The sequence below is a fragment of the Canis lupus genome, chromosome 12 (assembly GCF_011100685.1).
Source record: "Canis lupus familiaris isolate Mischka breed German Shepherd chromosome 12, alternate assembly UU_Cfam_GSD_1.0, whole genome shotgun sequence".
Taxonomy (NCBI): Eukaryota; Metazoa; Chordata; class Mammalia; order Carnivora; family Canidae; genus Canis; species Canis lupus.
In genome coordinates this window covers 55,751,602-55,779,464 of record NC_049233.1, presented here as the reverse complement: position 1 = coordinate 55,779,464, position 27,863 = coordinate 55,751,602, and the positions used below count along the sequence as shown (strand labels likewise).

Genomic DNA, 27,863 nt, shown 5'->3' with positions numbered 1-27,863 from the left:
TCTTTGGCTAGGAAAAGTAGCTTAGAGAATCAATCTATGAGGATCATGTAAGGAAGACAGCTATGTGGAAAAACAGGCTCAGTGCAGGAGAACCAGTGGCTTGACAATCTCGGAAGACTTGCAAGCGATAAAGCAATTGCATAAGGTAGGAGCCATTCCAGGAGCTACCCTAAGAATCTGTTTCAGCCCCACTGCCTGGCACCCAATAGGAAACCTGCAAGTGTTTGCTGAACAAGAGACAGTGGGAATTGAGAGACTGCAACCTGGAGAAATCACAGATCTGAGAAGGTTAGAAGGAACAAAGAGTTGGAAGAGCAAGGGAAACTTTGAAGGTAGGGTTGGAAGAATTGAAGAAGAGAAACTGCCTCTGATACCTAGGCCCAGCCCCAGGAGCAGAAGGAATGCCAGCACAGGCCAGGAGATGAATCGTGAGGCGCTCAGCAGGACGTTTGCAGGGGGACCTCATGGTGGATCGGATACTGAGCCAACCTGAGAGCAGAGCAGTGGCCTGTGGCAGAAGGCTTATGAGGTCTTGGATAGTAGTCTATCTTGGATAGTTAGATATAAGGTCCAACAGATCAGGGACACAGGAACTCGGTCAGGCTTAAACCAAAACAATTTGAAATAATGAGCTATACCTCCTTTAAGAAAAAAATAGCCTTCCTCCGAAACTAATCATGCATTATTTAATTAATTGAATTTAAATTTAAATATATATATATATATATATATATAAAATAAAAAAAGGAGGAAGTCTTTGCTCAAGTCCCATGAATTTGCAAACATAGTGAAATCTACAAGATAAAATCACTCACTGTCACGGAGACCATAAATTAATATCAAAACTGAACCTCACCCTACTTTTTTAAATACCAGAGGCTATCGACTGATTTGACATTTCTCTCCTAATTACCTTTTAACTTCCCATTACTTCAACAAAACAAGACATAACTAATCAATAATTTCACTAAGCATCCCTGAGGGCTACTTTATCTGTGCTGTCCATAGAGCTAAACAAAACTAATCACTTGTGGTCCAGTGTGGCCAAGAAGCTGGTGAGACCATATGTGTATACGTGTGTGTGTGTGTGCGCGCGTGTGTATTCCCAATCTTATTCTCATTTCTTTTTAAATAAACATGTTAAAATAGCACTATTGCTGAAATAAGGACTGCATTAAGACAGTAACTGAATTGAATGACTTAATTCATTTTTGGAGCCTCTTCAGGTGAGACTGAATTATCACTTAATGGCTCTCTTTACCATTCAAAAATGAATAGCTAACTTAAAAAAAAAAACAAGAAATAAATAATGTGAAATAGAATACTTGAAGTGAAATTATAATCATTATGATGCTGTCACCTTAACATCTATAGACTTAATTGTTTTACAATTGACTTGACATGTGAGAAAAATGTCCAACACTAGGTAGAAATATGCTGCTGAACATTCACTGGGGGAAAAGAAGCTGAAGACAACACAAATGAAAAAGCAGAACCACGAGGCTCGCTCCCAGGTGTCTAATCAAGGAGACCACTGTGCACAGCCAGGAGACAGAAATAAAGGTTTTTCTTCATTTTTTTCTTTTCCTCTATTTTTTCTTTGTAAAAGGTATGCATTGAAGAGGATTATAGTGGGCCACATCCTGTAAACACCAGCATTATTAGCTGGCTGCCTGCCTACCAGCTACCTACCTTCAAATAGCAGTAAGATAAGGGGCCGAACTGATACAAATTGATATTTGCAACTTCTAATAACTTCCTTACTATTAACAGACAAATTTCTGTCTCCTTGCTCCACGCTCCCCAAGAAGGAAGCAAAGGGAGTAAGATGCTGCCCTCGGAAACAGGCATTCAACAAATCATTGTGAGACGTGCTAGTGAGGGAAATGTCAGGAGAATGGAACCTTCACTTCCATAAATGTGCCCATCTGAATTTCCAGCGTTTGCTGGCTAGTGTAAGAAACTGCAGAACCGCCATGTGAGCTGCTGCATTAGCAAACTGGCCGTAGTATCCCTGTCGTTTAAACTTCCCCACTGCACAATCGGAATGGAAACATTTGCTCTATTGGAAGGCAGTGATAAGGATGGATTTTTAAAGTTTCCATTTTTAAGTGAAAATGAAAGAAAAATGCTCTTCTAGATGTGTTTTGCCTTTGAGCTCCATTTGAAAAAAGAAAAAAAAAAGGCAGAGAAAGCTGCTATGAAGGTCACCGAGTGAAAGAACTTCCTCAGGGCACAGAATAAATTAAATCCCAAGGAAAAAATAAAATGTGATTTCCAGAGTGTGAGGCACAAACTCCAAATGACAATGATTGACAGCCAAACTATATCCGTGCAATATCCAAGACTGCACGTTCTCATTTACCTCAGTGTAGCCAGCAAGCGCCCATTAAACATCCGTCTGATGCCCAAATTAACCTTCTTGGCAAACTGAAAGAGGCACAAACTATCATAATCAACCTTTCATTATCACAGCAGCCTCTAGTTAAAGGGTCAGAATAATTGTGCCATCAGAGCCTTGATTGTTTTCAATCAACAGACGGCTGGAGTGACAGCTCGGTGATGGAGGGGTCTGATGAAACCGCACCAGGCCTAATCAGAGCAGATGAAAGGAAGGCATGATTGGTGCAAATGAACAGTCGTGCCTCTCCTTTTCATTTACAATCTGAAATTACTCTTAAATTTGTGGGGTTTTTTTTTCCTCCCTTATGAGCACCACTGAAAGAATGTTTGACTTATTATGAGTTCTGACAGTGCAGAGTTATAAAACACAGGTAGGGTTATCAGCTGAGGCTTTAAGTGGGTATTCAGCATAATTCTAACAAATTCACTCTTGAAAAGCACAAAATGACTAAAAAGGCTTCCAATGACCTAACCTCTCAGCACTGTTTGATTAACAGACCCATTTATTCCGTTGCCATTCTAAATGATGAGAAGATAAAACCGAGGGCAGAAATACCCTGTAAATGTTTTCTCTCAACCAACTGCTCTGTTTGCTTCAGTACCAGTTCCTCTGCCCCAAATCCTTCCTGCCCTCGAAGAACACCACACTAAAGGCTCGGAAGAATTCATCCATCAGAGGATATGCATCAAATAGGAGTTGGTTTTTGCTGAGAACATAAAGCTATGCTGGGAACCACAAGAGTGGAAAGGGACTGGAACATACCGACCTAACGCTGATATCAAAAAGAGTATGTGGGAAAAAGGATTACGAAATTCTCTGATAGGCTAGGCTAAACTTGCCCTAAAAGGAATTGGGAGAAAACCCAAACAACATAAACATTGCATTTACGTAGCAGTCACTGTTAACAAACTACAGACATTAAACTCCTTAAAAATTTTAGTGACGAATGGAATACACACTTGGAGTGGCAAAAATAAACTTCTAACTTCTATTTTTGTCTTGCATCTTGAGATCAAGCACCAATTATGAGAGTATTATGATTCAGGATAGTACTGCAACACAAAGGAAAAGTCTTTTAGCTGCAAACATTAATATGCATCTAATTTCCGTTTGTCTACCTCCGAGTGTGTGTTAAGAGGCAGGGGACAGCATGGCTGCTGGTTCAAGATTCAGGGTGGTTCTTAACCTCTCAACTCTAAGTTTCTACATAAAACGTAGGTCATTTTATTTGTTAGATTGTGAGGTGGAATGATGGCACAGAGGTATATAATTAACAAAGTAAAGAGTTATTAAGCACAGCCTGAAGTTTTCCATGCAATATTTAGCAAAATTCGTTCCCTCATACCTAGACCTCTTTTGTAGTCAACTGGTCACCACAAATGTACACAGAATGTGCAAAATTCCCACAGTTCCACCTACATGAAATACACTTGAAGCAGGATATTACTGTCACACAACTTTCTGCAGCACCTCAAAGTTTGTTTTGATTGTTATTTAAGAGACAATTCTCAAAGGAAGATATCTGGCAAAAGGTTCAATCACAAGTATTTTGCAAATCCATCCCTGCCCTCCTGTTGCTTTCTCAAGTGCCCATACTCTTCAGTGGCCACTTTACTTCCCGTGGGTGCACAGGCATCTCCAGCAAGCTGTACCAATGACAGACGCTTCATCATCTCCACCGTGGACTAGTTCTCCCAGTGCAGTATTGGCTTTTTAAGGCATGACTTCCTCTGCTCAGAAGCCAGTTTTGTGTGTTGACCAAAGAGGAGTGACTTCAGGACACTGAACTCACATGGGATTTGAAACAGGATTTCCTAGCTGGTTCACAGAGCATAAAGACAGAAAGCAAGCCAACCTGGGTAAGCGCCTGTTCTAACCCCCAAAACCCAAGTGTGGAACTGATCATTCTAAGGCACCACACAGTCCCTCTATGTGGCCTAAATCTTGCATGAAATGAGAAAGGCAGAAAAATTCTTCAGGGGACCTGGCAAACCTGATAAATCAACCCCTTTGTTTATTATTTAATTGAGCTTCACTCCAAAGAGTGAATAGTCCCAGAAGTGGGTAGAATAAGAAATCGCTCATAGTCCTCGGCAAGTCCAATGTCATTCTTGCAGCCAACGAGAGAGGTGCCTAAAGTGTATTTGCCTCTTAAGGAAGTGCTGTCCTTTCTGGATGGAGAGTTTCAGTTTTACTTTCAGCTGTGAGTAATTTCCCATTGTGATTGGCTGACTTATAGTCAATTTAGTATAATTAATGCCAAATTACATTGTAATTCACATAGAATTACAAATTAAAAGCTATATTAAGAGCAAATGAATTAATCAAAATTAATGATATTATGCTCACTTGTTTTAAAGTGTTAATAAGATAGGTCCTTCTAAAACGTTTAAACTTCAGAGGACCATCCATCACTCCTTCAATTACCTGATTTCGTGTGGTCAGAGGAGGTAGCATGTGGGCATTTCTCATCAACAAGAACACACACAAAGAAGATATGTGCATTCAGCCTCTGGCTTTCAGGGCTCTTTGCTGGTTTCTGTTCTTGAAGCATAAATAATGTCTGTGACACTTACTGACACTGATTTGTAATACGTCCTCTAGACAAAGGGAAGCAATGTCTAGAATTTTTGATATCTATCTCTAGAATTCATCAAGAATTTTTTTTTTCCTAAGGAGTTTTTTTTTTTTTTTTTTTTTCTGGCTGTGATTTGTCTACCAGAACATTAAAGTCTGTTTGCTTTCTTCCAATGTGCCACCCCAAGTAAGGAAGAAGTGGTCAGTCTAAGGAGTAGAGTCTCAGCTCAGAGAATACATGGCTCTGTATTATGGGCACAAAAGAAGTCTAAGAATTATCTTTATGAGCACTGCTGAGAATCATTATCTATTCTAGAATGGCTGCCTTTCTCCTCCAGATGTGCCAAGTTGAGGTGTTCTTTATTTTTACCTGAAGCAAAAGTTCTGGAGGCAGGAGCGGTAGAAGGAGTGAGTAAAGATGTCAATATTCACCAGTCAGTGTGAAGGCTTCTACATCTCTTTCAAATATAAATAATTCTGGAGCCTCTGAGCCACTCCATGGTTAATTTTAGTTCCTATCCCTTAAAATGCCCAGAAAAGGAAAGCTCTAAAGTCTCCCTGGCCAGTGGACACTCAACTGGCCCCAAGAGGATTCCCACAGAAATAGTCTCAGATGCAGGATATGGGCCACAGACTCATTTCTTCTGGAAAGAGACTAACATTTATTAATTCCAATAAATTAATTTTCTCTCCTTTGCTCTTAAAACCCATATTTAGACCATCACCCAACTGTCCATTTCTGCTACATGAATTTCTAAATTTTCAATGTGTTGTTTATAAAATAAAAATATAATGATTAATCATTTCCATTCATTCCATCCAATTTCTAACAGCCTGCAGACTTTCCACCACACAGTCTATACAGCTCCAGCAAAAATAATGGTGCTCCAGGCTCTCTTTCAAACTGATTTAAATCCCTTGATGGGATTTTAAAGTGATCCTCCCTTATGGACCTTCTCTTCCTGCTTCATACTTTATCACCTATGCCTTGAAGGAATGCAAGGTGGTTCCCTACCTCAGCCGGAATTCTCTAGTCACTTCTCATCAAACCACCTAGAGCCCCAATTTTCCAGGCTCTGATAAAGAAAGGCCCTCTGCTGCACTTTCTCATACTACTTTTATTGGAGTCATGTTTGCAACTTCCCACAAAGCCGCACAACAGGTAAAAATGAAAATTGTTAAGTTATTAGGAAATGTATATGGTTGGATTATTTATTATAGATTAATATAACCTCTTTGACTTATGAGAAGACATTTCAGGTACTTTGGGTTTCTGATTTTTTTAGAGATTTGGTATATTTCAAGAGAATACAGTGTGACCTATGTTGAACATATACTGTGAAGTGAGTTAGTCACTTACCCTCCGTGAGCTTCAGTTTCCTGACTTGTTAAAATTTGGGTAATATTTGCTTGATCAACTTTAACAGACTGATGAGAGACTCAAATGAAATTAAGTACGCAAAAATGCTTTTAAAATATAAAGCTCTTCAGGATTATTGATGAACTTCTGTGCCTAACCTCCGGGTTTCTACCTCATATATAGCTTACAGTTGGGTTTTATTTTTAAATCCCTGATAACCCAGATAGCAGCAAATATTACTGCAGGCCACCAATGCATAAGTAATATTCTCCAGCCATCTTTTTTCCTTTGCACAGCAGCAACAACAAAGTATCAGTCTGGAAACAACATGAATCACGGTGAAAATTAGAAGCAGAGAACATAAATATGTCATATCTCATAAATCACCTTGTTGTTCTGTTGTGCTCATTTAAAAAAAAAAAAAAAGAAGAGGGAAAAAGACGATTAACTCATGGGAACAACAGCACATGAATACAAGTTAGGTCTCCTGTAATTTCTGATAATCACTGCCCCTCACAGCTACTTGACAAGGCACAGCTCTAGTGCTGAGGATTAGCTGAAGCAAAGTCCCTCTGAAATGAATGTGTCATGCATCTTGCAAAGGCACACAGCCCAGACAAACAACAGCAAGGCCACCAGTCAAGCTCCTCTGGGATGCGTCTTCACTGAGGAATTAGCCACATGTACTTTAGGATAAATGACTAACTATACACTCTGGCAGCTTCAAGCACCAAGCCCTGGAATAGCAGCGTTGCTCAGTGTCCAGTTGGGGACCCTCAGAGGATAAAACATCCTCCGGGCACAGCACTATTTGGGATGCAAAGGAGCCATGGTTTATTCTCTTCCCTCACATCCATCTATAAGAAGGAAGTGGAGATATCCTCATTACATTCGTAGAAAAGACTGTATGTAGCAGGGGGGGAGTGCCAGATGTTTCAGGAAGAAAATTGAGAAACGGTACACCTTTAATTAGGTGAAGGGATGGGAAGGAAAAAAATAAAATGGGACGGCATGAAGATACCCAGAAAGCACTGATCTGAAAAAAATAGTAATGCCACATGCGTATATGAAATTGAACTGAGGGAGGGCGGGAATATAATGAAAGGGGAGAGTTTTGTTTGGAGATAAGAGGTTTCAGGCCACAGCATTTTATTCCATTTCTAGTTACCAAGGTCCAAGTGTTAAAAACGAGAACGTTATTCACAGAATTTTCTGATGAAAAAAGAAAAGAATTTTCTGATGAAATGGCCACCCACAGTCATATATCTTTGAGGCTTGGACAGCACCACATGGACTGACAAAGGTTTGCAAAGCTATTGAGCAGGTATGTACAATGAACTCGAGTCAACAAAGTGTAAAGTGCTGAAGAAAAGGGAAAGTGACACTTTGTCGTGTTGAAATGTCCAAACAGAAGCATTCCACTTTCTAATGTACCCAGATCATGTCAAACCTGCCCCAAAACATGCAAACTATTTGGCGCAGGTCAGTCCCTACTGGGAGGGAATCAAGCACGGTGGAAAGAGTAGCAGGTGGAAAGCTTCACATCCGACTCCAAGATGCATGAACACATCTTGGAGGGCCATGTCAGTCCTCTCCACTGTGACTGCCCAGAACCCACCATGGAGCTGCCAAAGTAGTCCTCAATAGCACAGACTGGGCAGGGAGACACTCGGTAACTATTTGAAATAAATAAAGGAACGAAAGAAGGTGCATGCCACAGAGCACAGAGTCAGGATTAACAACGTGACACAGACATGGAGGGAGGCAGGCTTGGCCATTACCCTTTCAACCTGTGGACACTACAGAGGAGAACAGGAATGTTCCAGCCCTTCCACATATCTTTTAAAGTCACAGAATTAATTTGATGCATCTGTGCCCATCACTCCCAAGTATGTTTGAGGTTCTGTTATGAATTTAGAAGCTATGGACCAAAGTAGGAAGGGCCCAAGAATTAGAAGACATGAATTTCATTTCTAGCCTTGTTACCTCAGTGTTTCCATTTGCACTATAGGACAGCAAAGCAATGATAAATGCGGAAGCATTCTTGAAATTCTGATACGATATTCAAACATGAAGCATTATGAGTACTGTTTATTTTTATTTTTTTTAAGATTTTATTTATTTATTCATGGAAGACACAGAGAGAGAGGCAGGCAGAGACATAGGCAGAGGGAGAAGCAAGCTCCATGCAGGAAGCCTGATGTGGGGCTCAATCCTGGGACTGTGGGATCAGGCCCTGAGCCAAAGGCAGATGCTCAACCACTGAGCCACCCAGGCGTCCCCAGAGTACTGTTTAACGTGTAGTACTATTCGAAGTCTTTGCTTCTCTCTGGCCAGAAGTACACTAGGGTCAATTTATAATATAAGAAATAAAAGATGAAAGCTGCATATATCACTCATGTCCTCTATGTTCTAACTATAAAGGGATAGTAGTATTTGTTTTGGCTCACCTTCCGGGACTCCTTGGAAGTCTAAACTGTAAGTGCGTGGTTCTTTGGGGTAGATAAAAGCCTAGAAGAGGCTTGTCACAAAAACACGGCATCTGAGGTTGTTGACTACTCTAAACAATGTGTGACTCGTGTCTCTAGAGATATAAAGTAAATGTGTTATTAACAGTGTGACTGATGGAAGCAAATTTCCAACAAAAATATAAGGGAAAATACAGTTTTAAAAGGCTAAACTTTGGGCAGCTCCGGTGGCTCAGCGGTTTAGCGCTGCCTTCAGCCCAGGGCCTGATCCTGGAGACCTGGGATCGAGTTCCATGTGGGCTCCCTGCATGGAGCCTATTTCTCCCTCTGCCTGAGTCTCTGCTTCTTTTTCTCTCTCTGTGTCTCTCATGAATAAATAAATAAAATCTTTGAAAAAATAAAATAAAAGGCTAAACTCAGGAGTCACTTGGGTGGCTCAGTCCCTTAAGCAGCTGACTCTTGATCTCAGCTCAGGCTAGATCTCAAGGTCTTGAGTTCAAGCCCTGCATTGGGCTCCATGCTGGGCTTGGAGCTAAATAAATAAATAAATAAATAAATAAATAAATAATAAAAATAAAAGGCCAAACTCATTTTGTATACCAATTTTCCTAGAATAAACTCAGCCTTGTGTAGGAATAGTAGGATGTGTTCTTATCCATTCAGTACATTTTAATATGAAAAACATTATTGTTTTTATTTATTATTTATAGAGAGAGCAAGAGAACAACATGACAGTGTTCAATGCAAATATAACAGGCATGGCCTCTGCCTCTGGGGAAAGGCAGTCGAAGACAAATGTGAACACAATTACCCTCAACCCCAAACCCGGTGAACTGTGCCTCTTGCCATTCCGAAGTGGAACATGACCAGGATAAAGAAGACTGTCGCTGCTAAGGTCTGATCCCGCTCAATGTCAGTGATGTGACCACTGAATTGTTTGTTCAAAATACAAAAGGATGAGCCCTTAACCCAAGGTTAATAAAGAAAGAAAGCACTGATACGTGTACTGTTCGTCCTTATACTAAGTCCTTTTCACTGAAAAAAGGAAGCAGTTAGTAAACTAATAAATGAAGGAAAACCAAAGTTCTCTACATTCAGAGATGAAACTAAACTAAATATCTCTAACTCAATAATGGAATATTTCTAGAAAGCTTTTTACTCCAGGATCTAGCTTCTAACACTCTACCTACAGCATAATAGGTGCTTAAGAAATACTCATTTTTATTTCTGCAAACTACCTTTATCCATTTTAAAATATCCTTCTTGTTTCTACTTCAGAGATGAACTAATAATCCAGAGACCTGAACTAATTGTTTAAAATCAGGGACACCTGGGTAGCTCAGTCAGTTGAGCAGACGACTCTTGATTTCAGCTCAGGTCATGATCTCAGGGTCGGGATACTAAGCCCTTGGTTGGGCTCCACGCTCATCGGGGAGTCTGCTTGAGATGGTCTCTCTGCTTCTCCATCTGCCACTCCCATCACTTTCTCTCTCTCTCTCTTCAAAATAAATAAATAAATCTTTTTAAAAAATCATAAGGATCCCTCCCTTTTGGAGTGAGGCATGGGAGAGGAAAACTGAGTTAACAAGCCTGCACCCGGCCTTACGCTCCCCCAAGGTTTGGGGCATTTCATAGTTGCTCAATAAATAGTGATGGATGAAGAACCACATCTTCTCCATAGGCTAGCAAATATAAGAATTTACATCATATTCAGGCTTTTTCCAGTCCTGTGGAAAGTGATGTCTGAGCCCTCATTCTGGTAAAAGAGAATCTAGGGTAGAAGAGGCAGAGAATGTATTTTCCTCAGGAAAAAAATGGATTAGCCAGCACTTACTATGAAAATGAAAACAGACCCAATACGTGGGAGTGGTATAGAATGGATTCATTATTTCACTCAAGTTTTATAGCAGGACCCCAGCACAGCAGTGTGAAACTATATGTTGAATCTAACGGGAAAAATTTAACAAGTCCCTACTGAAACAAAGTCCTATGTTAGAGCTAAAACCCGAAAGCCAAACAAAACTGGTAGAGATTTGCCAGGTCACGAATGCACGGGACCTCATGCCCCACGTTTCCTCTCCAGCTGATTTGCTCATTTTTAGTCTCCTGTTTCTTTAAGCCCCATAACCAATTTGGTGTCTTTCATCTGGAACCTGGAAATCACTGGCCTTGAAACATCAGACCAAATTGTTAAGCTGAATTGAACTGAATTTTTTAAAAAAGCATTTTTCTGAGGGGACTTCTATGCCCCTTTTACACTAAAGTGTGTATATGGTGCAGGTCTCTATGTTACCCTATGAATGTAAAGGAAGTTACCTAACAGGCCAAGTGGTTTCAGGCCATGGAAGGCAGGAAAAAATTGTTTATGGGGGAATGAAGAAGCCCTCTCTGTGAGAGAAGAGACTAAAGGTTTAAAAAGGTCAGATTAGGGGGGAAAAAAGCAGATATAAGGCATAATCTTGGGGGATTTCACAGGTTTCCAGATCCACAGAATGGTTATTACAGCCTGCATCACATTTTATCAGGAAAGGAAGTGGATAAGGGATAGCAGGAGGAAGTAAAAAAGAGTTTGTTCAGTGAGGATAATTTGAAGGTTCTTATGACGTCTTCAGAAGTGTGAAATCTGGCGAATAATGAAAATCAGACCTTTTACCAAAAGAAAGGGAACATCCTGGATTTACATTATCAGTTGACAGAGGAAGAACTACATGTGTAAACACGTGTGCACACATGTGTGTGTTTACTGGGCTCTCACCTGAAGTTACTAGTTGCACATATTAATCAAAGAGCACTACCCTTTCCATCCACTTTTCTATTACCTGTCCTACTTTGTGTCAATTTCCTTTCTCCTCCCCCACACCCCATGCTTCACTGTTCTTCTTTAAGACATGGGATGGGGATTTGTCAAAGTCAATGAGCACTTTATTACAGTGAGAACGTTCCGTAATGAACAATTCAGCAATTTAATGAGATTCTGTAGATCTGTCTCCAGCCTGTCCATCAAGATTCACTTCTATAAAGCACCCTGACACTAATCCTCTGGCATACCCAATCTTCACCCTGGGCTGAATATTAGATTCTTCCATGGTATATTGCATTACTAGTAGAACCTCAGCAAAAATGATGAACTTAACTATACTTGAGGCAATATAGCTAGTCTGATTTAATATTTCTCTATTGGATTGAGTATGAGGGAATTACTTATTTACTAAGATAAAGCAAAAACAGTTTCTTATTGCCTGCTGAATGCCTAAATTGATCATATTTATGTGAGTCTTTTAATTCTTTCTTGAGGACCAGGTATAAAAAGATATTGCCTGCAGCAGAAAGCACTCTTAAAAATTCTATGTGATAATATTAGTAGCCTTTAGAGAGGCAATTATGATAACTTTTAAGTGGACAGTATAGAATTTTTTTGGATACTCAGACATCTGCACATTACCACTCTGGCAGGCCCTTCAACCATGCCACAAAAAGAGATAGAAGCCACGAGGATGACTGGCTCAGATCTCAATTCAGTTAGAAATAATTAAATGCAGAATCCATTCCAAGTCTTCCTTTTTCCCTTTGGGAAGTGAAGAAAAATTTGGCAACCTCCCACTATGAATTGACCAGAAAATATTGATGATTTATGTTTACAGGGGAGAACCACAGACAATTAAAATTCATGCCAAAAACTCATCCTCACCAACTTTTGACCTCTGCGTGAACAAACATTATCAGAAATACCTAAGAAGCAGGAAAAAACAAACAAAACAAAACAAACCCAAAAGAATAAGCTTATTCTTTTTCCTCATGTTCTCTTTGTCAAGACAGTGTGGGATCCTAGAGAGATGAGGGCATGTGTCTTGTCTGCAGACTTGGATTTTCAGGTTGGCTCGGCTCTGCAACCCTGAGCGAGGCACTGAAGCCCCATTTTGCTCATCTGGAAGATGGGGTGATTAAAAACTATCCTTCAAGTCCTTTGTGACAATAAGTCAGTAAGTTTGCAAAGAGTCTGGGTCCTGGGAGGCCCTCAGTACACCACAGCTCTTATTATCCTCACTGGTGGTGCAACAGTAAAGAAGGAAGTTGCTGATTAATGTAATACAAAGAAAGAGATAAGGGAGACAGACATCAGGTAAATGATCAATCAGTGGGGTCAGGGTCCGGGTAATTAACAGCTACATCGGACTGTTTTGGCCAGAATGAGAGTACTCTCCAAATGTCATTTGCTAAGATACCAGGAATTTACTGTCTCATCAGTGAACGGAAGACTTCGTATTTTCCCTTATATTCTATATGTAAATAGCATGATCATGCATATAAATGAAATGTATATAGATAAAATTTTTTTTAAATTTGTCTTTAATGTATTCTGTATGTTAATAAGATGATCGTGAAATCTTGAAGGTATGCTGCCCTGGGAATAACAAGATGGCTAGCCAATGTTCAGAGTGTGAGGGAGATGATGTAAAACGAAAGGGGTAAGATGGGCTCTGTTTCCCAAAGACACCATGTGGACTGTTCAAGTCAAGTCAGTGGGGATGAGGAGAAAAGGATTTAAATTGAATAATCAACTCGAAAATACAAAACATCCTCCCAACCCCTAGACAAAGGATACTCGGAAAGAACACTACATCAGGCGAAAGGCAGGGCTTAAGAAAATGGCAATGAATGCAGAATGAACCGAGGGAGGTTTTTCCACCACAGTGCAAGAGCTTCATTTCATTTAGGGTCCCAGCTGCTCTCTGCTGCAACAAAGAAATGTTTCTGAATTGCTTATAGGAAAGCCCAGAACCCATTCTGATTCCATTGGTCTTAAATATGCATATGTAGCACTTGACAATTCGGTTTCCTCATATTTAGTTTAAGAAACTATCAGGAGAGGGAAATTCTTGATTCTTCCTGATGTAACCCCACTCCCCTAGGGTTTTGGGAAGCCCCAGCAAGGGTCTGAGAAACCACACTTGTGATTGCCTGAGCTAAGCTGAGCAGAGGCTGAGGCCTCTAAGCCTCAAAGGCTGGTGTTCTCCAATCACTTGCCCATCAGGGAGCATGACTTCTAACACTGTGACTCTGAGATGAACTGAACCAGACAAGATAGTTATCGTTGTTCCTCAACTGTTCAACTTTTAACCATGCCACGCCTTCTCCCCCGCCAAAAGAAGACCCACGTAGAGTGCCCTTACCTGCCAGATCTGCTCTTCACTCAGGGAGGTAAGGCGGTCGCTCTTCAGAACCTCCTGGAGCAGACAATAAGGGAGCGTTAGAACGTCTTCTGGGCGACTCTTCAGGAGCTCAGAGAGATGTTTCACTAAGAAATCGATCACTGCCTTCTCCAGCAAAGTGAGGTTAAAGAGGTCAGCAAGTCTGTACAGATCCAAGTAATTAAAGCTATTTAATTCCTGGGTGCCAAAAAAATAAAAATAAAAATGGGGGGAGAAAGATCTCTTAGAAATTAATCCAAGAAAGAGCAGGTAAGAAATTCAGACTGACTCACTAAGGTTTGCATGACAGGAGTGGGGGGAAACAGGACTCCCCTGATAACATTTTAAAAAAAAATCCCTCATGTAAGACTCTAGCAGAGAACTGCTTGTTCTAGAATTCACCATTTCTCTTACTTTGCCCCTCTTAAAACCCATATATTTAAAGACATCTTAATAAAGGGGTTGAAAGGAGTTTCTGGCTTCATTGACTGAAATGTTACTTTGCAACTTTTTAAGAAACATTTTACCAATGAAGAAAATTGATTTTTTTCTACCCTTACCATATTTTACAGCTCTCAGGTGATAAGTTTGTTCTACTAAAGAAGACGTGAGTGAAGGTAAAGCAGGAGTTGTGATTAGATGACGCAAACTATATGAAGACAGACTGATTCTACTTTTTCCAAAAGTTCAAATGAAGTATGTCTTCAAGTGAAAATAACCATCCTGACTTAATGAAATTAAAACACAGATTTTTACACTTAAGGTCTCAGGAAATGAAGGAATCTCATTGAAAAGATTCCTGTCCTGAATAATTCTACATTGAACCTACCTAAGATGAACAATTTATGATTGTTCTTTATTTTTTGCTAGCCTCAAACATGCAGACAACCAATGACCATCTCTCCTTCTTATTCAAAGAGTTCCTGTAGCAATGTTCATTTTGGGGGGATTTTCCTGTCTCTATCAGTTCTCAAGTTCATAGCCATGGCTCTAAAATAATCCCCCCAGAGAGCCATGACTCCTGTGGAAACTTTAACTCTGTAAGAATCACAGTGGGCACACGGACTTATTGATAGAAAAGTTACCTATTTCAAGAAGAATGAATGTCCTGTTTCCCCCCTATTTTAACTTGAAATTTTTAATACATGAGCAGTATTTTCCACTAGCTTAAGGAACTCAGAATACCATCAGATAGCTATTTCACTCCATTGATCTATTTAAGTACTTTTCAATATATTTTCCCCTTTTCTAGTTTTCCAAGATTAAGAACTTTTTCTAAAATATTTATATTCTATTTGAACGTATTTGTTTCTAGAACATTTGAAAGTTTAAAGGGATACACTCTAAATCTGTGCTGTAGAGCGTAGTAGCCACTAGCCATGGGTGGCTACTGAGCACTTAAAATATGACTAGTCTGCTGTTGAGAGGTGCTATAAAATGTGAAAAATACACCAAATGCCAGGAAGAAGAAAAACAGAATGTAAAACATCTCATTAATAATTTTATATTGATTATATGTTAAAATGATATTCTTCTGGATATAGTGGGTTAAGTATATTATTATAATTAATTTCACCTGTTTCTTTTTACTTTTTTTTAATGCAGCTACTAGAAAATTTAGAATGACAAATGTGGCTCCCATTATGTTTATATAGGATAGTGCTGTTCCACAGAATAAAATGTTAATAAAGAAATAGTAAAAACAGCTCTTGGAGTAACAGCAGGCATCCTCATCACAGCTACCTGATTTTTTTTTTAACTTTACATTCTATTTCTTTGGATGGGAAATGACACTTTAATTATATTCTAACAGGAGTCAAGCTAGATGATTATAGGGATGAACATAAGATTCTGGCTCCTAATAGCTCTATTTGCCAACACAATTGAAAAAGAATAAATGCTTATCTTTAAAATGAAGTTTACTACAGATGACCACTAAAATTCATTGCAACTCAAATATCTAAGAGTCCACTCACAGCCATTCAATCAAAATACCTGGCATCCCATTCAGCAGATTTTATCAAAGGAATACTGAAGAGTTTAACTCCAGTACCAATTATTTCAAATAATGTTTAAACTTGTTCTCCAAATCTTACGTTTTCTGGTTGGTAAATTTTATTCTGAGAGGAAAGAATGTGGAACCCTTGCTTCCATAAAGGACTTTGGGACCAACTCCTAAGGATGAATGTTCTTTCTGGTCAGTACATCTATGAAGCAAGTTTAACTGCTCAGGGTCCTGAATATATATAACTTCGGTGTCCCAGTAAATCCCTCTGCAGTTCCCTAGAAACATGATAGGTAAAGTGAAGGTGGTGTCAGAGCCTTTCAAGTATCCCAAGCAAATGTCCAAGGCATGGCTCAAGGCCCTGAGGCAGCGCCCAGCAGCACCCCACGGAAAGGCTAGCATGTGCAGAAGCAGAAACAGCTAAGTTCAGCAAAGTCCTGAGGCAGAGCCCAGCACAAAAAAAAAAAAAAAAAAAAAAAAAAATTCCCCACCTGTTTTCCTACCAAAAAGTATATGCAACTGCAAGTTTGGGAATGGGTTGTGTAGCAGCAATCAAATATTCTTTATTAAGCATCTTTATTTCCTTGTAGAGAGATACTGGGTTTCTTCCGATCAGATGCCTGCAGCTTAAAAGCTGGCCAATTCAAAACTACAGAGAACTTGAGAATTAATTTGCCTTAATTGTGCTGCTTTTCTTTTGAAGGTAGTCATTGAATTCCTGCTTTCCCAGTCTTGAAATGTTTTCATTTCCTAAGGGTCTAATTTTATATAACCCTTAAATCCAAACTAACAAAATATTTTGTATTAGTAGAGAACAAAGAAGCTAAATGGACAAGTGTCAATGTCTATCTGAACAGCAAAAAGGAACTGAACTGACACAAATTCTTGTAGAAGAGAAACATCAGTTAAAAATCTACTCCCTATCTCTATCTTTTCATGGCTCTTCTCTTCTTTTTAAAAACATAATTTCCTGGGACACTAAGGTTGCTCAGTCAGTTGGGTGTCTGACTCTTGGTTTGGGCTTAGATCATGATCTCAGGTTGTGAGACTGAGACCCGAAACAGCTGGGGAGCCTCTCTTAAGATTCACTCTTTCTCCCTGACCCTCTGCCCCTCCCCCCCTAAAATAAATAAATAAAACCTTTTTAAAAAACCATTAATTTCACTAAATCTCCAGTGCTTTCATATACACATCAAAGCTTTCCACTCCCTTTGCCATGCATACTCAGCACTTCAGTAGTTAAACTGTATGAAATGGGGAGATCAGGGAAAAAAGAAAAACCATCTTCAGTGAGGTCATGATGCTATGACATTGCATTCCTCTTATTGGCATCTTGTGAGCTCTAAGCAAAATCATCACTTCTTGTCCTTTGGCTAAGACTATGTTTTAGCAAAATAATACCAATAATGCTGCTTTTAAACATTCTCATAAATGTGATGTGGGGAGGTGGGAAACAATGATGAAAGTACATTAAATGCCCACCTATAATACTGTGTATGAAAAAAATAATCACTGTTATAAAAACAGTGCCATTATGTTTCCAGTTATAAAAAGTAATAAATGTTTATTCCATAAAATTCAAGAAATTATGGAAAACAAAAGCCATTCATATTTTTAAAAATTCATATTTCACCATGCAGAAATAGTCACTATTAATGTTTTCATCTATATATTCTAGATTTTTTTCAAACAGTTTTTTTTTATAACAGATAAGGAAAGAATAATTGTATTCAAGGGCAGAAAAAACCATCAACAGCCACAGGCACTTGGAAGCAACCCACATTGGTGAAGAGCAAAGGCCATATACACAATCAAGTCAACCTGGTTCAAATCCAGCCCTAACACCTATCATTGTCCATGACCTTGGTCAATCATTGAACCTCCCATTGTTCCTCAATTATAAAATGGAGAGAGTTCAACAAGCTCAAAGGGTTGTCAGAGGGATAATGAATGAAAAGCTCTTACCACACACAACTTGACACATGAAAAGCAGACAGTAGATTTGGTGGGCAAAGAATAATAAAGTATATTTGAGCATTGGTGTTTGGTATCCATAAGCCCTGATTCAACAATATTTTTCTAGATATGTCTTCTTAGACAAAGGAAACAAAAGCAAAAATAAACTGTTGGGACTACATCGAAATAAAAAGATTTCACATAGTAAAGGAAATCATATCAAAATGAAAAGGCAGCTCACGGAATAGAAGAAGATATGTGCAAATGATATGTGTGATAAGGAGTTAGTATCTAAAATATATAAAGAATGTATACAATTGAAAGCCAAAAAAAACAAACAAAAAACAAAAAACAAAAAACAAACAAACAAAAAAAACCCTAACAATCTGATTAAAAAATGGGTAGAACATCTGAATAGACATTTTTCCAAAAAACATACAGATGGTCAACAGTCATAAGAAAAGATGCTCAACATTACTAATCATCTGAAAAATGCAAGTCAAAACCACAAGACATCACCTCACATCAGTCAGAATGGCTAGTATCAAAAAGATAACAAATACCAAGTATTGGCAAGGATGTGGAGAAAAGGAACACTTGTGTACAGCTGGTGGGAATGCAAACTGGTGCAACCACTGGGGAAAACAGTATGGAGATTCTTTAAAAAATTAAAAGTAGAAATACCATATGATCCAGTAATTCCACTACTGGATATTTATTTACTACCCCCCCCCCCAAAAAAAAGCCAGAAAATACTAATTTGAAAATATATATTTATCTCTATGTTTATTGAAGCATTATTTGTAATACCTAAAATATGGAAATAATCATGAATGGACAAAGAAGATGTGTTACACACACAGACATGCACACACACAAACTGAAATATTACTTCGCCATAAAAAAAAATGAGATCTTGCCATCTACAACAACATGGATGACCTAGAGAGTATTATGCTAAGTGAAACAAGTCCAACAAAGACAAATACCATATGATTTCATTTCTATGTGGAACCTAAAACCAAAACAAATGAATACGCTGATGAAAAGCAGAAACAGACCCATAAATACAGAGAACAATCTGATGCTTACCGGGGAAAGAAGGGTAAGAGGATGGGCAAAATGGATGAAGGGGAGTGGAGCATATAGGATACCAGTTATAGAATGAATAAGTCACAGAAATAAAATGTACAGCATAGGAAATACAGTCAGTGGTACTGTAACAGTGCTTATGGTGACAGAGAGTAGCCACACCTGTGATGAGCATAGTATATATACCATGTAGACTTTTCGAGTCATTATGTCATACACCTGAAATTAATGTAACGTTACAGATCAACTATACTTCAATTAAAAAAAGAGAGACAGAGAAAGAGAAACCATTAGTGGGTTCCCATTTGCTTATGGTTAAAAATATAAACTCAGTAACACAGCATAGCCTTCCATGATCCACACCTTGACCTTCTTAACCTACAGGGTAAATAATTCCACCCACTCTGGCTTGGCTTCAGCCATTTCGAGGGGCTACACATTCACATCAGGCATCGGCAAGATAATGACAAGGGAAAAAATAGGCAAATTTCAGGCCTCACAGTGTGTATATTCTATTGGAAGAGTAAGCCATTAATCAAAACATATTACAAATAAATGAAAAATTATGGGCAGCCCGGTGGCTCAGGGGTTTAGCGCCGCCTTCAGAGCATGATCCTGGAGACCTGGGATAGAGTCCCATGTCAGACTTCCGGCATGGGGCCTGCTTCTCCCTCTGCCTGTGTCTCTGCCTCTCTCTCTCCCTGTGTCTCTCATGGATAAATAAATAAAATCTTAAAAAAAATAAATAAATGAAAAATTATAATTGAGGTAAAGGATACAAAGGATAGAATATAGGGCTGTAAGTGCCCATAATGGGGGATCTGACCTGGAGTGGAAAGTTAGTAAAGGTTTTCTGAGAGCCACATGGAGCTGATAGATGAAAGGAGAGATGTTAACTTGGCCAAGGGTGGGTGCGGTATGTATGTACAAATGAGAAAAAATGTACTCTATTTCTCATTTTCTGTATTCTTAGTGCTCTGGCATTGGGGTATCATGACCAGGTAGAGACTGCCCCTCCCAGGGGCAGTCCTCTAGCCAGTTTTTAGATAGCAAACAACTTGTTCAAGAGTGCACTCGGTATCTGGCTCCTACACCCCAGGAGGTAATATTCCTCTGCCCTAACCGTTCCACAGATGAGCATTGAACCATTACAGACAATCCGAAGGTCCCAGAGCCTGCTTCAACTAATCAAACTAGACAATAATAAGCCTGCTTACCTGCTTCTCTTGCCTTTCCCACAGAAGCCGCAATAAAGACCTCTTGCCCATGCCTTGCCCTGGTTCCTTATACCACCTGAGCAACCTAGGTGCCCCCCCCCCCCCACTGTTTTCCTGAAGCCCTACTCCTTCTGGAAACTGTAACAAAGTATCTTTTCAATGTCAGTTGTTCCCTGATCTGTTGGCTTCACCATACCTGAATAATAAAACCTGCATTTTAAAACACAGTGGTGACAGGATTGCAGAAGAATATTCCAAACAGAGGAAGCAATATATGCAGAATCACTATGGATGAAAAATCACATTTCCATTGATCTGTCTGACCACCCTGTCTAAATTAGCACACCCCACCCCCTTCCTCTCCATGTTATCCTCCATCACATTACTCCATTTGATTTGCCTTTGGTACTCATCACTGTCTGTAATTATCTTCTGCATCTATTCACCTACTTAGTTATGTTTGTCCCCCAAGCCCCGATAAGTATGTTCTCTGGGAGGAAGGACCTACTTTAGCCATTGCTTTATCCCTGATGCCTAAAACAGTGCACATGGTAGAGGCTCAAGCTATGCTTGCTGAATGAACTCATTTCATCTTTTTCAGCTTCCCTGGCCCAGGCCAACCTAACTGGCCACTTCCCTCTCTGTGCCTCCACCCTGCCGTCTGCAGATTTCTAATACAGCACTTGTCACTATAAATGCCCTTTGATTATAGATCAGCCTCCTTCTACTAAATCTAAGCTCCCTGTACCGAGGATTGCATTGTGTCCCCGGTATCTAGCAGGGAACAGATGCTGAACACACGTGAAACAATGTCCATGAGCTTTTTCTGTTTACCTAAAACTAAGCAAAAGAGAACAGGCCATGTCTTTCCAACATACTCTCCAATTCTGAACATCATTCAAATTGGCCTATTTTTCCTATCTCATTGGCCTCCGTCTTTCACTTCTCTATGTTTTTGTTCTTCCTACACATACACACAAAGGCAAAGCCAGGGGCTGATCAGTTTTCCAAGTGGAAAAACTGGTATTCATGACTAGTGTTGAAAGTGTTAATGGATGAGTGCAATGTAGCAGCTCTCCTGTGGGAAAAAAAAAATATTGCAATCTACCCAAAATGTCTTTTTCATTGTCCAAGAGAGAATTATTTCCTCTATCAATTGGCTATTCAGATCAAAGTAGCTTTGTAAATGATACTTTGTACTAATTATGAGATTGTCACCATTCTCATACATTCTATGACTTCAAAATCCAAGCACCTAGGTAGAGGCAGTGATTTTGAATGGAAATTATAGCTCAGCAACAAGAAACTCTCTTGAGTAAAAGGACAATCTTTTTTATTTTTCTAAAAAGGTTTCATTTCTGTCACACTGCTTCTCACTTGAAATTTAGTTTCTATTCAGAATTATGGTGCATACACTGTTGTTCTTTGGGGAATCTTTTTAAATAGTATTTATTTTCCTTTGGTTTAGGGCTATTTGGCTTCTCTCCTCCCTTCTATTTGTTTCTTATAGTGTGGATGACAAGTTAAATAATAGAAGAAGAGCCATGAAATGTGTCCACAATACTATCCTAGCTATGGAATAAACACTATGTTTCAAGTGCAATAATTCTTAAACCTTATATATTCCCCAAATTCAGTCTTTCTGTGTGGTCTAGGCCCTTAATTAAATCACTAAATGGTTATTCTCCGGATGAACACCTGAAAGTAGTAGGGAAAAATAATGCATGAAAAAGGCAAATACTGTTTTTATTTGCCTTTATTTGGGGGTTATATTCAAATGTGATTACATTTGTGAAGCAAAATATTAGGTGGTGTGGACATGTGTGGGAGGACGCAGGACAGTTTGAGGGCTGTGGGTAGACCCTGTGGCCCTTCCACCACTCTTCCCAAGCCAGGATAGTAAGAGAATGAGTGTCAGCCTTTATGATGGTCCTTGGTGGGGTTCTTCTCATCTATAGCATAGTGACTGGCTGTTGTATTAGCAAGTCTTTCTCTCCATCTCAATTAAGCAAATACAAATAATTAGTGATCAAAGTTCATACAAGATTTTCTTTTTTTCTTTAAGATTTTATTTATTTATTCATGAGAGATACAGTAAGAGAGAGGCAGAGACACAGGCAAGGGAGAAGCAGGCTCCCTGCAGGAAGCCTGATATGGGACTCGATCCTAGGACCCCAGGATCACAATCTGAGCCAAAGGCATATGCTCAACCACTGAGCCACCCTAGGTGCCCCACAAGATTTTCTTTATTTTACAATTTTGAGCAGATTTAATCCTATTGCTGAATTCTCTTGCATTGAAATATAGTTTCTTGAATGGGAAATCAATGTGTATACAGCCTTACAGTATACAGGGTCTGCACGTTCACTGCACACAACCCACAGCCTAGCTTATGCATGTCACAGCCAAGGGATGTGTCTTGATGTGTGCCAACAGTGACACAAGGTGCAAATCAATCATGCATGTTTCTAATATACAAAGTCTATCTTTGTTTTAGCCACACCCATGCATTCCCTGTCCTGTCAGTAACGTCTTGCCCTATGATTACACTGCGGTTACACTGCCATAGCCCTGGCACAGGAATTATACAGAACACAGGAAATATCCATGATTCCATCTACTGTAGACTAGCCCCAACATCTGCCCCACTCATACTCTTTCCCAAATCTAGGAGTCCTTGTTAAACTGACAAGATTTAGAAATCTGATGGGGATGTTTTGATTTAATAACACTAAGAACGCAAAACATGGCCTTATTAACACTGATTTCTCTTGCTGCCTCATCAAGTTCTGAGAACATTATGGACTTGTGAAATAAAAATAAGCATCAGCAACCTGTATCCGGATGGAGCACTATGACTTGTGTTCAAGATAATAAAAAACTTCTCTCAAGGTCAAAACAAAAGTAATGCCATTTTGATTTCCTGAACCTTTTCTCCCTCTAAAATGACCAAATTGAACAAGATTTCCAGATTTTTCTAGGTAATAACATTCAACAGATAGGACTATTTGAACAATGCTGTTTTGCCACCATAGTTATGATCCTTCATATCCAATTATTGATGTTATTACGCATCAATACTACAGATAAAGATGATCAGGAGACATAGTTTCTTTTCTATGACCATCATGTAATAGCATACTTGAAACTTGAAGTTCTATTATAAAATGTTGACATTACATCACATTTTGAGAACTGCTATAAATGAAAAGTCACCCTTGTAATGGAAGTCAAAAATTAAAAAAAAAAAAAGAAACAAAAAAAACAACCCTACTCCTAAATCTAACCCAAATAGCTTGAGATACCTACTCTGCACACGAAATTAGTATGGTTTGATTTTTAGCAATGTTAATTACAAGTTAAGTTAAAACATTGTGTTAGCTCCTCATAGGGACCAAGTACCAAGTCAGATACGATAATATGAAGCCCCTTGTCACTGGCTGAATCCTAATGCTTCCTACTTCAAGTCCCCGGTAGCATACCAACTAACTTGTCTCTAAGCTATTCATGCATGTATCTTCCAACAAGCTAAAATGTGTCCAGTGGACTAGTAAAAACAGGTTAGCATCTTAAGATTTTTGTGTCCTGGGCAATGCCAATCATAATACCTTTATCACAGATTGTAACTGAAAAATACTTGTTGGATTATGAGTTTTAAAAAGCCACTCATTTTTTAAAAAGCACACCCATGACTTCAAATGGAAAGAGGAAATGACAGTTTCTCATGGGTATGATTTTAGAGTTGGGCAAATAAACAGATCTCCTACAATTAACTAAGAAAGGTGCTCTCAAATATTTGATCTGAGCATAAGTAATTCTCTCCTGATGTCAATCACACATCAGGTTTTTCATATGCCAGATACATATGGTGGAAAGGTCACTTGTGATGCCAGATACATCAGGCCCAGCTTTTACAGTGAATCTAGGGCCTTCTGACTTTTCACATACTGGGTGGTTTTGGGTCTTTTTTTCCCTTCCCAGAATGCTGAAAAAGAACCTTACCTCTCTTGGCATTCAGTGATAACCAGAAATATACAAATGTCCATTCTGTGGCAAAAGTATATTGTTTGTGAAGCATTTAAAGACTGATTCAACAGAACTTTAAAAAGCTTGGAAGAAAAGGGAAGTTCTGTATTATATATGCTTTTTCCCCTTCTGAGGCAAGAAGACACAGAAGGGAGGGACAACCAAGATCAGATTCCACTTCTAAGAAAGCCAGCAAGCCAGCCCATTCCAGCTAGAAGGACTGTCCCCTCTTCTTACTTCTAATCACAGGTGCTACTTGTATCATTTGTTTAACCCTTTGCAGTGGTCACATATTTTCCTCCCCAGCTATGTATAATGGTAGACTGTACCTGTACTTTAGATCTGTCTCTCTGTCTTTGCAGCTACTTGGTTTTCACTGATGGATAGGCAAGAAAGAATGTAGGCCCTTTAAGAATTTAACTCTTAAAAAAAAAAAAAAAGAATTTAACTCTTACTGCTTTTATTTCTTAGTTTACAATAAACATATCCTACTCCTTAAAATATTGATATTTTAATTTCATTAAATATTGAATACATTGATGAAATATTTTAATATTAAAATAATTAAGACTCTTTTAAAGTACATGCCTAGAATGTTAGCCGCCTTGGAAATAAATATGGTAGCCCAAAGAGAGAAGTTATTGTCTAAACTTTTCATAACCCTATGTTATTTTTAGGCTATCCTTCAATATCAGCTGTTTTGCTATCTTATTCTTTATGACTCAGAAAAATTATAAGTTCAACTGGTTGTGCATATTTATTTGGCTTTATAATTTTATCTTTTCCCTGTCTCTTTTACTAGGTCTTAAGTTGTGGTGACGAGGAGCCAGTGGCATCTTCAGTTTAGAGGTGTGGGGAAAGCACAGGATTTGAAGCTGACTCATCTGGATGGCCTCAGCAAATGTGTAACCTCTCTGAGTCTAATTTTCTCAAATAAAAATTGCAAAAGTGATCTGTGGTTAAGGATTCCCAAAAAGCATGTAAAATGTCTTCCTCATAGAAGATGCTCAACATACAGTAGCTATCTTATTATACTGTACTTTTTAAAATGCTATTAACAGTGCTTAAACTGTAGCTTTGAATATTCCATAAATTTTATTCACTGACAGGGTGAAGGGAAGAAAACACTTGAAATGTTTAATGTGGTCTTAATTTTTCTACAAATATCAGCAAAAATCATAGTTGTCATGTAAAATTGTTCATTTCTTTTTGCATTTAAGAAAACTTCACCAGAGATAACCAAGGAGAACAGATTGAGACATTATACTGGACCATCACCAAGTACTTATTACTAGAAAATACTCTGGTTCTCATGCTCTATGTTACACATAGCAGAAATAGCACATGAAGAAATCTAAGGATGGAAGAGCTATATTTCTTTATGACCTTCTTTGAAAGATAAACTCCTTGGGGAAATACAATTTATTCAGATTATCAAGACCCTGCTGTGCAAATCTACAGTCTGGGAGCACACTATGGAGATCAAAAAATATTTACTTTATTCTGTTGGGTATAAAAGCTTTTAATGAATGCATAATTAAGGCAAAAAAGTGTGTACAGCTTTAGAAATTCCACTGCTGAGCCAGGCCATTAATATCCAAGGCACCATACCCAGTTGTGATTCCACCTGTTTCCTATTTGGATTACAACCTAGTTATAAATCAAGGTATTACGTGACTACAGGACCTGGTGCTGCAGAAAAGGATTGCACTCCAGGAGTAGAGGAAGCAGCATGAAGGGCTTTGTTGTGGGTATGTGGGGAAGGGCTGGCCCTTTGGAACATGTTGAAACAAACAACCAAATAAACAAAACCCAAACATTCTAATAGCCTGGGGATGAGTCATGTAGGAAAAAAATTAGCATGTATATCATGTATGCAAAGAGATCTGTGATTTTTCTCTATAATATTTTATATCAGGGTCGATAGGGTAAAGTTAATTTTTATGAAAGAAAAAAGGAGCAATTCATTGACAATGCAGACCAGATTACTTGTAATATGATAAAATAACAAAAGCAGGTATTTTTATCTGGCATACCTTATTTTTATTTCTGCATAAATATACAGAGATATAAGGATACTTTTGTTATATAAACATATACATATATATGAACAACTATATGCACCTATATATTCTTATATTTATATAAATATGTATATGATACATTCTGATTCAACTAAAACAAAATATTAGCAGCAAGTAAAAAAAATACAATGGGAAAAAAACCTCAGCATGCTCTAATTCTTGGAGTCTTTGAAGACCTATTTAAATATATTTGTGGTGTATAACAGAGGAATTCTACAATTAGGTTACTAATACATTTTCATAATCAGTTGTATGCATAATATCCAAGGCTCATGAATAATTTTATACTGTTCCTCGGGAAAGTCTGTAGTAAGCTGGAAATCCAGGAAGGAAGCATAGAGACATGGCCACATCAACAACTCATAATTCCAGCTCCTGTCACCATGTGCTTCAAAATGCTATTGCAAAGTTTACTAAAGCTGGCTCAGCACATCAAGCAATTACCATTGAATTATGAACTAGAGAGGAATGTAATGTACACATAGTTTTCTTACTTTAATTGAAAATAGTCTATCTCTGCAAGTGGGGCTTTAAAACAAAAATTTTAGTAACCATCAATGTTTTTTGAACTATGAGAGGCAAAATCAGGTTAACATTTTTTAAAGAAAAGCAGAAGTAATTATGATCTATTTCCTTACTTAGCTCTGGTACACAAATCAGAGTGGTGAAAGTTAGTTCAATTCTGCAGACTTTTTTGTTTTTTAAGATTTTATTTATTCATGAAAGACACACAGAGAGAGAGGCAGAGACACAGGCAGAGGGAGAAGCAGGCTCCATGCAGGGAGCCCGACGTGGGACTCAATCCCAGGACTGGGGGATCATGCCCTGAGCCGAAGGCAGATGCCCAACCACCAAGCCACCCAGGCGTCCCTCAATTCTACAGACTTTTGATAACCTGCCAGTTATCCACATAGACTGTCTTTGTCATTATTATCCATAAAATGAGGATTGGAAGGTTTTTTTTACTGTTTGGTTGTTTTAAATCTGAATTATTTTGACTTTTTATATTTTGGATGCTGTGAAGGATACATACATCAATATTTTTATGAGTACAAACTAGGATCAATTTGAATTTATCTGAATATGACGATGCTTTTGAAATCCAAATAGCAGTGATTTACCAGGCATGTAATTGAAGTGACATGGTGTGGCAACAGTATCTCAAGCAGTGGTTCTCAAACTCTGGTCCCAGACCAGTAACATCACTGTCAGTTGGTAATTTGCTAGAATGCAGGTTTTCAGTCTTTGCCAGACCTCCTGAATCAGAAACACTAGCAATGGGGCCAGGAGTCTGTTTTAACCAGCCATTCAGGTGATTCCACATATACTCAAGTTTAAAAACCATTAATACACAGTATGCATTTGAGTAAAGAAAGGAATAACTCTAACTTCTATATACAAATATCTACATGTGTATGTATGTTCTTGAAGCAGAACTGATTGTCTCACCCTAGTCCTTCATCCCAGTGTTGGATGTGGGCAAAC

At 38.6% G+C, this 27,863-nt stretch overlaps 1 protein-coding gene across 12 annotated transcripts in view; it reads right to left on the bottom strand.

Annotated features, from left to right (window-relative positions):
- The window catches only part of KLHL32 (kelch like family member 32), a 230,991-nt gene that overhangs the window by 63,176 nt on the left and 139,952 nt on the right, over window positions 1–27,863 (bottom strand). For 8 of the 12 annotated variants that reach the window (XR_005368042.1, XM_038554767.1, XM_038554775.1 and 5 more), the window contains one exon: window positions 13,981–14,196. The exons of 1 other annotated variant lie outside the window; for it this stretch is intronic. Coding sequence is in view for 8 of the 11 variants with exons in the window: in XM_038554767.1 (XP_038410695.1) it covers window positions 13,981–14,196 (216 nt within the window). In the remaining 3 variants the exon portion in view is untranslated. Of the gene's footprint in view, window positions 1–13,980; window positions 14,197–27,863 lie in introns of those variants that run through there. 3 more of the 12 variants (XM_038554771.1, XM_038554777.1, XM_038554774.1) reach the window with 3 other exon arrangements.